Source organism: Diospyros lotus, chromosome 4, assembly GCF_014633365.1.
Source record: "Diospyros lotus cultivar Yz01 chromosome 4, ASM1463336v1, whole genome shotgun sequence".
In the NCBI taxonomy this organism is placed as follows: Eukaryota; Viridiplantae; Streptophyta; class Magnoliopsida; order Ericales; family Ebenaceae; genus Diospyros; species Diospyros lotus.
The window spans coordinates 36,636,728-36,652,117 of record NC_068341.1 but is presented as its reverse complement, the minus strand read 5'-3'; the positions used below and the strand labels follow the sequence as shown (position 1 = coordinate 36,652,117).

Sequence of the window (15,390 nt, the reverse complement as noted above, 5' to 3'; positions counted from 1 at the left end):
TGGAAGATGCTTCGGGAGATGTTGCCGGAGGTGGATAGATCTAGGGTTTGGATACCACTAGAAAAGGATACACAACGACAGCTTAGGGTTTTCTCATCGATGGCTCTGATACCGTGTGAGAATTTAGAGAGAGGGAGAAAGAGACGTAGTTTTAGGAATTTCTCTTCTAATCAACTTAAAAAGTGTACACCTATATATACACATACCACGACATAAGCCATGACATAATAACAATTATCTCTATATACAACTCAACAGATAGATTGCATATGCTAATTGGTTATGATTGATAAACATGGAAAGAGAGAAAAAGAGTCACAGTACCTTAGATTAAAAGTACGAGGTGACTCAACCTTCTTAAAAGGGTAAACTTCTACTTGCTCTTTCCCTTCACTACAATAACCAGATTATTCTCAAATTAACATATATAGATTTAGCCTAAAAACTCCAATTAAACCTAAAGTATCCCAAATCCTTTTCAACCCATTTGGCTTTGGTTTAACATCAAAAACATCAAATGCAGTGTGTGTCAATATAGTTGGGCCATTGTTCTACAGAAACTCCTACAAGATGTCCATTTGGAAATCTAATTAAATATGCCAACCTTTTGCCTAAAACACAAGAAACTTTGACAAACTCATTTACTAACTATAGAACCCAACTGTAGGCAGCTTTATCACAAGTTCCCTAAAGCTATCATATAATATCAAGTTGATGCAAAATCGTTCTTTTAAAATATGAAACCGGTTCTTAGATCAAATTAACTCAATTTCTACAAGTTTCGTATAGAAACCAAATCTCCAAGCACTTGGATCATTTTTGCACCAATAGGGCGCAAAAGCAAGAAATGGCATAGGAAGCAATGTAACCAGGTCTCTAAAAGGCTAAGGTTGCTTGATGGCCTACTCGTGATAACAATGGGTGATAAGGTAGAATGGAATCCGTCGAAGCTAGAAAAGGATAAGCCATAAAATGTAAGAGCGAAGCATGAGAGTCAGCATAGCAGAGAGTGTATTTTGCGATCAATCAGCAAGAAAGGTCTGAACACCACAATTATGACAATGTTGTTAGACCAAAAGGCCAACATCCAAGGAACACGGCCTAAACACTCCATATCTTTGAGATGACCCCTTATCTTTGAGATGATTACTTAAGCAACTTCTAGCCAAATTGTCATTTAGATGAAGGCATGTCAAGTCGTCAACCAATTAGTCATTCATATGTCCAAAGGCATAACAAGTATTGTTTAATTGGCATAAGGCCCTTATCACGTACTTAATATTGAGCAGATGCATGGAAGTCAGTTTACACATTCATGATTCATCTACTTCCAGTGCTCTGCTCTGATTTCACAGTTCAAGGATTTCAGGTACTGCTACTTGAATATAGGATTCAGTCCTAAACAGTGTGTTCGGAAAAGGAGAAGGAATCGAAATGGATAGAAGAGAGTTCTCCTTGTTTGGGAAAAATAATGGAACAAAATGGAAATGGATGGAAACACTTCCCATCCATTCTCCTCCAAAGCTCTATTTTATGTTTCTCCCAAATTGGGGGACAGCGGAGAAAATGGAAATGTAAAGAAACTTAATTTTGTGTGTTAATGGCACTGACTTTAATAGTTTTTAAAATATTCAAATTTGCCCTGACATAACAAAACGCTATCTTCCCATTAAGGGGGTAATAATGGTTATTTGTTGTATAATATTCTTCCACTTCATTGCTATTCCAAAGGAGAAAGCATTTCACATTACTGTACATTATTTTCTCCTACTCTCCCAAACAAGAAGAAAATATTGCGCGCTCCATTCTACTCATTTCCATTTTACTAGTAACTCTCTCCCAAATAAGACTAAAATATTTATGCAGTGTAACTTCAACCTTTTTTCTTTGAAAAATGTGTAACTTCCACCTTGATCTGTCTTTCATCAAGGTTCATCTCTCATTGTAGCAATAAAAACCTCCAAACTACATGTATAAAATATACAGGCAGAGAGAAACAACCATGTTAATGAATACTTGTTATGATAGCATTGGAGAATATCATAAACAGAACCTTCTACAGTATCATTTCTAATTTGACAAATGTCTAAGAACAAAAAATATAACAATGAGCAAATCCTGTGCTGCAATTGTTAATTGCATCACGATGAGTGCACTTGGGTCAAGCCCACGGGGCATCTCTCAAGAGATACTTTTATGCATATCAAAAAAGGAAGGAAAGGAAAGAGAAAAGGCATAAACCCAAGGAACAACGAACAAGAAGCTATAGATTCCTTTTCAGAAGCAAAAAAAAAACATAATCAACTTCGATAAGAGGCGAGAATCATACAATTTTGAAAACATTTGTCCACATTCCTGAAATGCCTTGGAGCTCTCGCTGAAGTAAATGTCTGTCAATCTTACATTAAGTGCCTTGGCAATATCTCCACTCCAAAAAACAAGCCGAACAATGATAAAATAATAGACCAGCTGAACAGGAGGGGAAAAAAACTTAATTATTACTTTATTCGATGAAACAAGCTACGATATGATCAAGAAGAAAGAATTACAGAAATTAAAATCAATTTATTTTTCCTTCACAGTAAAATGCAATAGAAATTCTGGACAACACACCATATACATTAAATAAAATTATGTTCATTGACAATAAATTCACGTTGAATGCAGTTAAAGTGGCCCAACTAGTAATCAAATTTGCACATTACAACATCAATTGCTTTTAGCAAATGAAACACATTGATCCTAACCTCCCAAAAGAGAAACTTTTCATTGTCAAGGTATTAATGCTACATCTCCATATGCCTCAAGGACCTAACAGTCAACATCCGTTTTCTCTCATGGTGGGATGGGGGGCCCTCCCCTTCCCTCCCCCACCCCCCCTCTCTCTTGTGGTGGTGTGTGTGTTGGGAGGAGGAGGGGGGCCACACAAGAATTGCACAGCTGTAGGGTTTTAAGGAAGCCAGAAGCCCAATCCAATAGTCACTTGTTAATGGCTATATAGCATGAACATGCCCCTAGGGCTGTCTTGCCGATGTCATAGGCGTGTCAGACACATTGGCAATACATATGGACATGCACATGGCATGTCAAGAAAAAAAAAAAATTCTTAATGGGCATAGGAGGGAACACGTGTGTCCCCTCTGGGGTCACTTTGCAAACCTTTTTGGGATGTTTGAAGTAGCTAATCTTTCTCTTGATGAACCAACTTAGAAGATGTGGTTTTTGCATATGATATTGATGATGTTATTGAAGTTGGAGATGATGAAGCTTAAGGACTGAAAGACTGCTTTACATTATTTGTCTTTATATTGAGTTTTTCTGTGAATCTTAAATACTTGTTTTGGCGTTGAATTTGAAATGACTAATGACTTGCGAGTTGGTTGCTAATTAGATTAGACTTATTCATTTGGAATCTTGGATTATGAACTTTAAATGCATATTTATGAGTTTGGACTATCATGTTAGTACTTTATTATACCATTCGAGAAATAAAAATTTATTTTATTAATTACATATCCCGACCATGTCATGTCCCTACTTCTTTGGAACATGACGTCCCCAAGTCCATGTTGGTGCTTCATAAGTTAATGATGTTCTTAGTGCCATCACCAACATCTATTACACGGACCAGATTCAAACTCTTGGAACAAATGAACGGCCAACTTTTGCTATAAATAAAAGATAACGAGGAGAAAATATAGCCATTATTTTGAAAAGTTTTCTTCAAAATTTTGTGAGATAAGATGTTACCAATGGTGGATTGGATTTTCCCATGAATGAAATGTAAGACACAAACATGTAAGGCTAACAAAAGCAAATGTATTATGATCTCGTTAACTTATTGATATGCTTTGTGATGTCTTGTGATTGCTCGAAATCAATAAATTTTCCATCCTATTAATGAAGAAAAGTGAAGTCTACAAGGCCCTAATGAGTGCGAAACATACCATTCAAGAAAAATCATTATCCATGGTAGCACTTGAAGCTGTGAAAAAGAGAATGCTGCTTGATTCAAGTCCCGATTGAAACTGAACAGATATGAATTGTTTGTCTGTTAACGCTTGAATCAAGTTGTTCCTTGGTGGACCAATTGGGGAATCAATGGACTGATGCGCTGATCAATCATTTTATCATCTATTCTCCCTAGGGCTCCCTTTTCAATTTTGGCTCACTGTTATATTTGTTAGTTGGAAAATAGCATATGAAAGCCTGGTAGCACCTTCAATGTTGTCCCATACCCTGCATCTCCCTCTTTCCCCTTCTCTTACTGCATTGGACTCCTAGTGCTCTGAATTTCTAATTATCAGTTGAGTAAGAATTTCTTTGATCTGTGCACAGGATTTCATATCCAAAAAGAGATTGAAGTCTACTTCATCATCACAACCTTAACCCCATTAGGTGGGGTCAGCTAAATGAATTCTAACACTGTAATTATCTCTATCCATGGCTATATGTTTTGTAAGGCCGCCCATTATTGATTGAACACAAACTTCTACTTGCAGAAATTGTTGGAGGTATTTAAGAGGTTTGATAGCTCTGGTGTTTAGGGTACTTTGAGGCAAGCATATGCATAACTTATATAAACTGAGTAGCTAATTTATTGCTCTTCAGAGTTTAGGAGGTTGGCTTTATTGACATTCATTGTTAGCAGTCGTTGTTAAGGAGAAACTGTATTGTGATCACTGATCATGGATTGGTACAGAGTTCAAGCAACTTGAGAGAAATCGAGGACTGGTTTGCTCTACATTGAACTATAAATATGTTTGTGAGAGAACGATACGAAGTTGATGGATTATTTACTCCACTGTGCACTTGCTTGTAATATTTCAGGCTTTTAGTTTGCATTTTTGATAATTAGCAGGCAATAGTGATACACTGATACTAGCTTCTGTGATGATTTTTTTTGTACTCATAGGCTCAGTTGTCCAAGTAGGAGAATCAAGGCTGAGAGAATTTTGGAGTATGATTCCTGCTTGCAAATACAATGGCATCTTTGGCTGGAGATAAAAGGGCAGGGGGGCTCAGAGTCTTGCCTCTATCTTTTTTGTTTTATATTATTTTCTTGATGATCTCTCACAGTATGTAATGTCTTTGGCCCTTTTTCAAGGGATTCACCTGCTTGAGAAGGTGATTTTAGCGTGTTGTTATCTATGTATTCATCCATATCTACTGCATTGGCTAACATGCAAAAAAATATCCACCGTTGTTCATTAAATTTATTATATTAAATCTATTACACAAATACATATAATATTCACATGATACCGCTCAACTATACATGAACAGTGTTAAAAATTAAAGAGATAAGCAAAGCAACATCCATTCGTATAAACATAAAGTGACATTCACTATAAAGTCAAAGTCTCAAAATCATAACAGATTGCCACATATTTACAAAAACAACCTGGCCCGGTTCCTAATTGCAGGTCGACATGTAGTAATCTAAATATTACCATCAAGGGTCAGCTAGGGGTCGTTAATATCTACATTCTACATATATGCTTCACTTTTGACACATAAGCACTATGCTTAATGCAAACAAGTAACTGTCAAGCTCATTGCCTCGTATTGCTCTCACTCCGTCTCCTGGATTAGTTCTGGAATGCCATTGACCCACATATTAGACACCCTCTTCATCCATCAAACATGCCATGAAATCCTCAATATACCCAAATAGACTTCCTACTGCAATTGTTCTTTCAACCACATTTTTCAATGACAGATCTACTGAGTATCCCATTTTCTCTAATCGACAGATATAAGTTCAAAAATGGTAAAATGCACGCTTAGAACATTTCCTCCAGACTACATGTCTACTTGATTTTCGCAAAGACCAAGTGCACTATCTATTGTTTCCGAAGGTCAAGAAAACACGAGGAAGCCTCCATGAAATCTCACAACTTGTTCTCCACATGAGAACGTACCATTTTCTAAAGGAGCCTTGCGAGATGTTTTCGAAATTTTCTTGCAAGGTAAGTTAAAAGAAAACCACAAAGCAAGGAACATATGCGACTAGGGGTGTGCATTCGGTTATAACCGAACCGAACCGCCCCATTTTACCTAACTAAACAGAACCGCCTCATTGAAAATAACCGAACCGAACCAACTTGATACACTAACCGAAATAACCGAAACCAAATTAACTGATTTGAACTTTGAACTAACCAAACCAGAAAAATAGCCCAAAAACCGAACCGAATTAACCGATTTGACCTTTAAACTAATTGAACCAAAAACTAAACCGAAAAACAGCCCAAAAATTTAACCGAATACATCTTGATTCAATTCCTTAACATCCTGATATATTAATTTAATTTACCTCCAAGTCAATTCCAAATACATCTTGATTTCTAAGTTCCTATCCCCCTATCATCAGCAACAGCAAACACTGAAAACTAACAAAAAAGAAAACATGGGATGATTTTTTATTTTGACTCATGACAATTACAGTGGATTACTGAATTCCTACTACACTGAGAAACCAAATTCAAATTCCTTTTCCATAGAGCATACGCTAAGGAAAACTTAATTGCTCGAAGTTAGACAAAAGTGTGGGGGCATCATCCCCAGCCTCATCATCATCATTATCATCATCATCATCATCATCCAATAAAAAGCTTTCTGTTCCAAAATTGATTGCCATATTCACCCATCACAGCCCCCTGAGATTGCAATCTCTTCGTGTTTTTTTAATTTTGTGATCAATTCAACATTCAGTACACAGATATCCCAACATAGAATACATGGAAGAAAACCAATAGAAACATGGAAGGTATCTATAGGTTAAACAAGCAGCAAATCACAAAACACTGAAACAGAACCAAATCACAAAACACAAAACAGCAACAAGTAAACAACGAACCAAATCACAAAACAGAAACAAGTTAAACAACGAATTCGCAAAGCCAAGTCAAAGCATCGAAAGATTAAACAAACAGCAAGGGAAACCAACTAGATCAGACATGACAATCAAAACCACACGACGATTCAGTTGCCAAAATTGTATTACCTTCTCAAATCGATGACGATGATACCCGCAAGATCGTTAACGGTGAGGTGAGGAGGGTGAAATGGCTTAGGGTTTGCTGTCCCGTTCGATGGGATGGGGGGTGGGCTGGGTCTCGGACTATCAGGTGCAGGGGGGCTGGGCGTTGGGTGGGGGAGAAGCCGTCGCCGACAGTGAAGGCGTTTGGGTCTGACGGCGACGGCGAGGTGAGGGTTAGCCACCGATGACCTGGGGCTAGGGTTGCTTCGACCACTGGTGGAGGGGGGCTGGGTCTCGGGTTATCGGGTGCAGGAGGGCTGGGTGTTGGGTGAGGGAGAAGCCAACGAGTCAACGACGAGATGAAGGTTGACGACGGGTGGGGGGGTCACTCGAGTGAGGCGGTCTCTCGGGTGTGCTGCGCCTGCGCAAGAACGAAGAAGAAAGGCAATGGACAGAAGTCATAGAACATGGACTTGGTTGGAGTGAGGTAGTGCCGCTACCCGAGTCGGTCGGTTCGGATTAGTGGGCATTTTTGCCCTATGCCAGGACTAGTATCAATTACGCGAATTATACCCAGTCCAAATGGAGCAATTGCTGTGATGACAACATCCATAATCACCACTTCTCAACAAGCTTAATTCCATGCTCCATATCGAGATATGTGTGTGTAATCGGTGTGAACCCTAATTTAAAACAAAAAAACAAAACAGAAGGAAGACAATAACAAGAGAGGACAAAAAAAGGAGAGAGCAAGAAATATAAACTAATTCAACCAACAAAATACATGAATTACAAAACCCTAGCACGATGAACTCACAGTTAGGGAGCAAGAAATATAAACTAATTCAACCAACAAAATACATGAATTACAAAACCCTAGCACGATGAACTCACAGTTAGGGGGAGAGAGGGGAAGAGGTGGTGGGGGGGGGGGGGGGGGGGGAGAGAGAGAGAGAGAGAGAGCACGGATTGAACAAGCGAAAGGTCGAAGAGTAGACAGATAGCTGCCACAGAGACCTTGTCGAAGAAGAACTTGAAGAGATTTCCCACCAGAATGAAGCGAGACAGCAAAGAGAGAAGAGCGCTTCGAATTTTTGCCCGCGGGAGAAGAAGCTTCCAGAGAGAGAGGGACAGGCGACGGAACGCCCGATCGAAGGAGAATGGAGAATAGGAGACTGGAGAGATGGCTTGGCTTCTTACAAAAAGCAGGGGGTATGGGAGTATTTTTGCTATTTATTATTCCTTAATACTTTCGTTGTTTTTTTCCTTCTTTTGCTTACTCTTTGGCTGTTTTTTTTTTTATTTTTCATAATTGCATGCCGGAACTTCCATCTTATGTTTAAAATCTACTTTTATTTAATGAAATTATTTTTCATTTTGTGCTCCTTATTGGAATGAATTCATCTACAGTTTGGTGCGGTGAGAATTTAATAAAAACCTTTATATGAGATTAATTTAATCACATACAAATATTTAATAAATTATTTAAATTAAATTAAATTTTAATTATAATTATTTAATAAAGTATTGAAACTCCACTGGACACGGGTGAGTTTAGAATATCTAATACACATTTTGTACATTTAAATTATATTTATTATTTAATTTTATAGATTGATCTTATTTAATATACCAACATAAATAAGTACGCAAATCTCATGAATGTTCTTAAGATTTACATAAATTGTATCAGTCACTTCTACATTTTTGTAATTATATGCACCTCCCATGAATTTTATGACTCTGAATTATCTAGTCCCTTACAATTAATAAACAAATGTTATTTTTTTGTAATTAATTCCTAAAATTCTCTCTCCATCTCTTTTAATTTTAATGTAATCATAAAAGTAAAACAAACAAAATTTATAACAGGTAATGGTTACACATAGGAGGTGACAATCGACACCACTAATATTGAACATAGCAATGGGTTTGAAGTATAGATCAAATTTGAAAACATATTTAGGTTCAATTCTAACCTATAAATAAGTTTAATCAAACCATTGCATGTTGAAATATTTTCGATCAAACTTATAATGTTCCAAGGGACTTCAAACTCTAATAGAAATTGAGAAAGCAACTTGTCAATAGAACTTTTGCAATGACATTGTCTTCACCAATAATTGAGCTGTCATTGTCTTATCTTGCATACTAACCCAGAAAAATAGAATAATAAAAATGATGTATAGAGTAAGATGTTCAAATAATATAAATATATATATAACGAAAATGAGAAATAAGAGAGATAAAGAGACCACCATGAAATTTATTACCTATCATTGACTATTAGGAATAAGGAAAAAATCATATCAACTTACTAGTATGGAATGTGTGTGAGTGAAAAATATATAGACAAATTGTATCGCCACTAACAACATCATTTAAAAGTGATTGACAAAAAATAAAGAAAAAGAAATAGAGAGGCACATGAAATACCAAAAGTAAAATGGTTATTTTTCCTACTATGTTAGCAAGAAGGGAAGTTAGTGTGATTTTTTAAAGGACAATGGTGGTTAGTGCATTTGCCATACCTTCGTGATGTGATATGAAATTTATCCTAAATAAATTATATAAATTTTGTTGTGAAATTTATACTTTTTAGACTCATTGAAGTTAAGATTTGAAAGTGTTATTTTTTAAATTATAGCAATATTTGTGCAAATTTTACTCAAAAAATAAGGTGATTAGTACATTAGAGATACCACAGCAATAATTTGTGAAATTTATCCTAAATAAATTATATATATATGTTTTTTTGTAACTTTTATCTTATTTCAACAATCAATATCTGGAAGTGAAATTTTTTGAGACCATGGAAATGTTTGTGTAAATTTTCTTCAAATCTAAATTGCCTTTTTCCTCCTAAAATAATAAGATGTTACCAACAAGCATGAATATAGGAATTCATTATGCAAATTTTCTTGAAAAATCACACATATCTTTAGATACAAGGTCGAAATTAATCAATTTATGTTGAGAGATAAATTAGAGTGAGAGAGATAAGATGCCAAAAAAAACATGGATTCCATGGAATTAGTGTAAGAATAGAAACTCGAAAATTCGTTCAATCATCCTGTCTTTCTCAAATGACCTTAATCGTCGAGAATCCTATCAAACGAATATAAAATCATGAAAATATAAGTTTATTGTCAACAATTATTATTGAAGAATAAACAACTTAGAAATCAATTGTGTTCGCGTTCATAAGATCATGAAAATGATAATTTGAATTGATAGAATTTCATGAGATGACAATTTTTGTTTTGTGCATTCAATGTGCAATAAGTTTACAGGGTGATTGATTTACCATTTTAAGCAAGTTAAATATAACCTCTAATATACGTAGCAACATTTTTAATTTTGTTACTCGTTTAGTTATTTATTAATAGTTTAAACACTATTATATTGGCATTTTGAAAAAACTAAGACCTATTAATTATTTTTTTATATGTAGCATTTAAACTAGCTAAATAAAACATTGTATTTAGCCCCCCCAAAAATGTGATTATACCATCAAAGAAGTTAAGAAATTCAAATCTAAAGTCCCCTATTCCCTATCCTAATTCTTTCCGAGTCACTGTCCATGCCAATTTATCTTCCCCATCTATCTCATGCTCCACCACGATCTCTAGCATCAAATATCTGTTGTTAGATTTGCGAATTATTTCCATATTTTATTCAAGAGATGCTCATATTGGTTTTTTTTTTGGTAATTATTGATAACTTAATTTTTTTTTTACCAAATATATAATAATATTTGTATAACTAATAGGTTGAAGTACATTTTATTCAAATACGATATAGAAAACTAGAAACTGTGCTTATTATTATTTTTTTCTAAATTGGAGAATAGAAAACAAATTTTCTATTTTCTAACATTATATTAGAATTTAAAATTTCTCTTAAAGATATTATCTATAAAAATATATATTTTTTAATTTGGGTCCATTTCAAATTCTATTAACAATATTTTTTTCTTTTTGCATATATTTTTCTAGGGTTTCATTCGTATCCATCCACTCATTCTCACCACATCTTTTTCTCCTCTTCCCTATCACCCTCTACCACTAGAATTGCAAGTACGATCACTGTTTTTTCTAGATATCTTCATCTTTACTTTTATAACGTCACTCTTTTTCCAATTGCCCTCTTCTTTATTTTTATCGTCTTCATCGCTCAAGTAACACTATCGTGTCTCTCTCTATTACTTTGACGGTACATTTTCATTGAGTCGTCGTAACCATTTATCTTTTCCCTAGCCATTGACTTCTATGTTTTTTTTTTTGTGTGCATAATTTTGGACATAATTATCTTTTTTTAAAGTCTAAAATTAGTTTCATTTTTGATAAAAAGGAACACATTTTTCATTTTTTTTGGATTTTTTGTAGAAATGAAAATATGAAAACAAAGATAAAAACAAAAAACATTTTTCACAGATAAACAAACCTTTTAGGCTTCTAACATTATTTTTTATTGGGCTTTTGATTTCTAAGCTTTTTAAATAATAGCTTTTTACATTAATAAACTAAATACTGTAAGAACTTTTTATAAGTTGACTTTATAAAATATTCATAAATTTGCACATAAATTCCACCACAAATCATACCAAAACCTAAGTTAACATTTAATTTGTTTCTCCATAATTACCATTTAATTCTTACTTTCGTTTCACAAAAATGGAAACTCATGTTACTATTTTTGCATTAATTGGATGAAGGATAAATATTAATTTAATATTATTAATTGATGTAGAGTGGCAGTGATGCAAATGGAAGTGAGTGGGGTGGGAGATGATTGAATTTTAAATTAATATTTTTTTGAGGGTAATTAATTGTTAAAATAATATATATTATTGTTAAAATATAATATATATAGGTTGAGTTTTACATACATAGATGATATTAGAATATAACAATTAAAATTTATTTGTTAAAAAAAAATTCAACAAGTAGCTGGAAGAACATGGGACACCATTTGGGCATCCCGCCCTAACCACAAGACCCAAGAGGAGAGGATTGTTTAGGATGAACCTAATCCATTGGGTTGGAAAAGACTTAATTGGCAGGGAAAGTTATGAAGCTTGAGGACTCGAGGTTGTTGAGCGATGTTAGAAGGTCATTTGTTTTCCAAAAAGGTCCACAAGACAAAAAGTAGTTAGGGGCACAAGTAATTTTTTTTCGCACATCCCATCTGATGCTTAAGTCAGATGAGGTTGTCATGCAACACAAGATGCAGAGACAAGGTGTAGAAATGTTGTGAATGGAGAATGTGTGATAGAGAAGAAGAGTGTTACTTTAAGGTTGTTTGTGTTGGCGTGCTTAGCTTATCTGTACTTTAAATGTCTAGACTTGTCCCCAAAACTAAAGAGTTCAAGGTTATTTATAAGCAGCATGGGGGATAGGGACACGTGACACGTGTGTGCAAGGATGCGATGCTCCTTCCTAATAAAGGGTCGTGAATCTCACATGTCTACGGTGTTATCTCAAAGTTAAGCATGGAAGGACCTTCAAGAGAAACCCCTTCGAGGGCAAAGACCCCCAAAAGAAAGTGGGCTTAGAAAATGTGAGCCACATTGCTGGGGGCAATGCAAACAAAGTGTAAGAACACATATTTTCATGATGTCACCACATGATTTAAATAAGTTCAGAATACCGAAAAATTGGCTTGATAACAGTTATAAGTACCGAATCAACTACAGGGAGTGCCCTGGCGCCGAGATATCTAAGGAAAATGATATGATTTTAATGAACATTTTGAGGCATGATTTATGATATCAAAAGAAATCGGATCGGGAATGATTTTCGGTACAGCTAAAAATACAACCGCCATTTAGGCTGCAAAAAAATTGAATCGTTATAAGGGACTTTCGGGAAGTCAACGGAAGCTTGAGGGGGCTTTAGTTTTTTATAAAGAACAACCCTTCAGTGGTTTCAGGAAGAAATGAAAGGGTTTGAGGCCAAAACCAAGATTCGGGCCTAAGTGGAATTTTCTCAAATTACTTAAATGAGGTCGAAATGACGTTTTTCTGGAATCTTCGAGAATGAAATGGATATTTGAGGACTTAAGGGTCTTAAATGCAATTATGAAAAGTTGAGGGGCTTCGTGAAAATTGGCCAAAGTGAGAAAACCAAAGTTTGAGGGGCCAAAGTGCAATTTAAAGAAACCTCCAAAACAACCATAGCCGACCAGCCCATTCCATTGCCAAAATTGGCAACTTGGAACCCACATGGGTTGGTCGGGGACGCTCTTGGGTCAAGTCATGGCCGACAATAGCCACCGTGGTGGCCGAATTCAAAGAAAAATCGATTGAAAAGTCGGTCGATTTGTTGCGGCCAGCAACTTGAGATATTGGTCGGATAAGGCTCATTCAAGGTCAATCTATGTGAGGTTGAGACTCCTTAGGGGTCAGATTGAGAGGCTAAAAGGGGTTCCAAGGCTTGGGTTTTGTTTTAAATAACAATGACTTGCCTGAAAGTTTCAAAGAAATAGAGCTTCAAATTTCTCACGATTTCGAATGAATTGAGCCTCCAAAATAAAGGGCTTTTGTTACCCATAGCCTAAGGATGAATTCTGAAAACTTTGATACATTTTGGAGGTCTTTTGATGGCGATTTGATGCTCGTCGCAAGCAAGAGGTGGGCGATCTCGCCGAGCTTTTGGTTAAAAATTTGGAGCTCTTCCCAAAATCCTTTCGAGCCCAAATATAGTCCATGGTGATCGACTAAGGAAGAAGATCAAGGTGGCATCAAAAACCAGGAATGCCGGTGTATCGGCGCGGGAGAAGAAGGCCAGCGCATGGCCTTCATGCGCTGCTTTCACACGCAGAGCCACTCGCCAACACGTGTGGGCGTGTGCGAGCTTGGAAAATTTGGGATAAAATCTTTAAATTTCTAGAAAAATGTGTTCTCGACGTCTGTGTAAAAAGATTGGGATTTGACCTTCCCGATGTCTCAATTTCGGCACCAAACAGTCTCGTTTAGCATGAAAACGTAGTATTCGGGTAAGTCCAGTAATTTTTATTTGATATTCTTAGACTTTAATGAACTATTGTGGGAAAAGATTGGAGAAAATAGTCTCGAATGTATTTATTTGGATTTTTAGAAGGGAAAATAGAAGAGAATGGAAGAAAATGCGTAAAAAATGAGGAAATTATTGTTTTGAGATATTTAATGATTAAATATGATTTATAGGATTTTTGTGCTCGAGATTAAAGTGATTGGTGCAACTTTTGAGGGTTTGCACGAAAATCAAGGTCAGGCATCCAAATCGAAGCGATGCGTGTTTTCGAGATATCCCGAACTTCGAGCTAAAAGTAAGTGGTACTTCCCAACTGAATTTAGTTTTAGGATTTTATCATGTTGTCATGCCTTGATATGAGTATGTCATGTAAATTGCATTTACACGTTTGATTTATGAAATATGCATATGAGCATGATGAGATTTACGGTTATACGTTGCATGAGTTTGGGATTAAGTACTGGCGTTGTTGCTTTGCCAATGGTGCACCCATACACCCAAGTCTGGCAGGGAGACTGACAAAATGATAGGTAATCTTAAGGTGCAGTCGAATCAAACATGAGAGTTATGATGTTATGTGTATTGCATACATGAGCATTAAATGTTTTATCCCCCTTACTTAGATGATTCATCATCTAACTTGGGCTATGCCCCTAGAATATTCAAACGTTGCAGATGGAGATTGTAGCAGAAACAATGATGAATGAGTCATGAAATGGCACTTAGCAAAGTGCATGATGAGTTGTATGATAAGTTGAATGTATGTTATGTAACTTATGTATTTAATTCTGCTACTTCGAATTCTGAACGTTTTGAGAAATAATGATGTAGAACTCTATTTAGGGTTAATGTTAGTTGAGAACTTATGTTATGTATTAAGTCATGTTGAGAAATTTATGTTCCCGTGATGTAAGAACTGATTTATGATTAATGTGATGATGTTAGGTTGAATTATAGCTTCCACATTTGATATTTATGGTGATTCTTCTTGGAGATAAATGAATGGAAATTTTGGGGTGGATAAGAGCAATGATATGGTTTAGCAATAGTTTTTAAGAAAAAAATATTATTATCCCAAAATTGTCCTAATTTATAACGCGCTCGAAAAATGAGGTGTTACAGTTGGTATCAAAGCGAACTATAAAAACTTAGGAAAAATCATCAGGAAATCCATGAACTCGAGGTTTAGAAAAAACTTAGATTTCGAAATCCCTATTTAGAGATTTGGAGACGGATGATCGAAGTCATAAAAGTTACTGGATTTAAGTGTGGTATAGTGAAAGTGCATGTCTAGGAAAGTTCTGGCTAAGAAAAGACTTGGTATTTAAGTGTGTCCGTTTGTGACCCACTTCTATTTTCTGGGAACTTACCTGGTATACTATTCATGAA

General features: G+C 35.6%; 1 protein-coding gene across 2 annotated transcripts in view; it reads right to left on the bottom strand.

Moving 5' to 3' along the window:
• The window catches only part of LOC127799962 (mediator of RNA polymerase II transcription subunit 13), a 93,526-nt gene extending 85,348 nt beyond the window's left edge, over positions 1-8,178 (bottom strand). Inside the window, exons 1-3 of one of the 2 annotated variants that reach the window (XM_052334276.1) lie at positions 8,003-8,178; positions 7,010-7,668; positions 2,330-2,469 (exon numbers count right to left, since the gene is read on the bottom strand). In XM_052334276.1, coding sequence (XP_052190236.1) covers positions 2,330-2,353 — 24 coding nt within the window. In that variant the 5' untranslated portion in view covers positions 2,354-2,469; positions 7,010-7,668; positions 8,003-8,178. The remainder of the gene's footprint in view (positions 1-2,329; positions 2,470-7,009; positions 7,669-8,002) is intronic. The other variant, XM_052334275.1, reaches the window with a different exon arrangement.
• Positions 8,179-15,390: the final 7,212 nt, after the last annotated feature.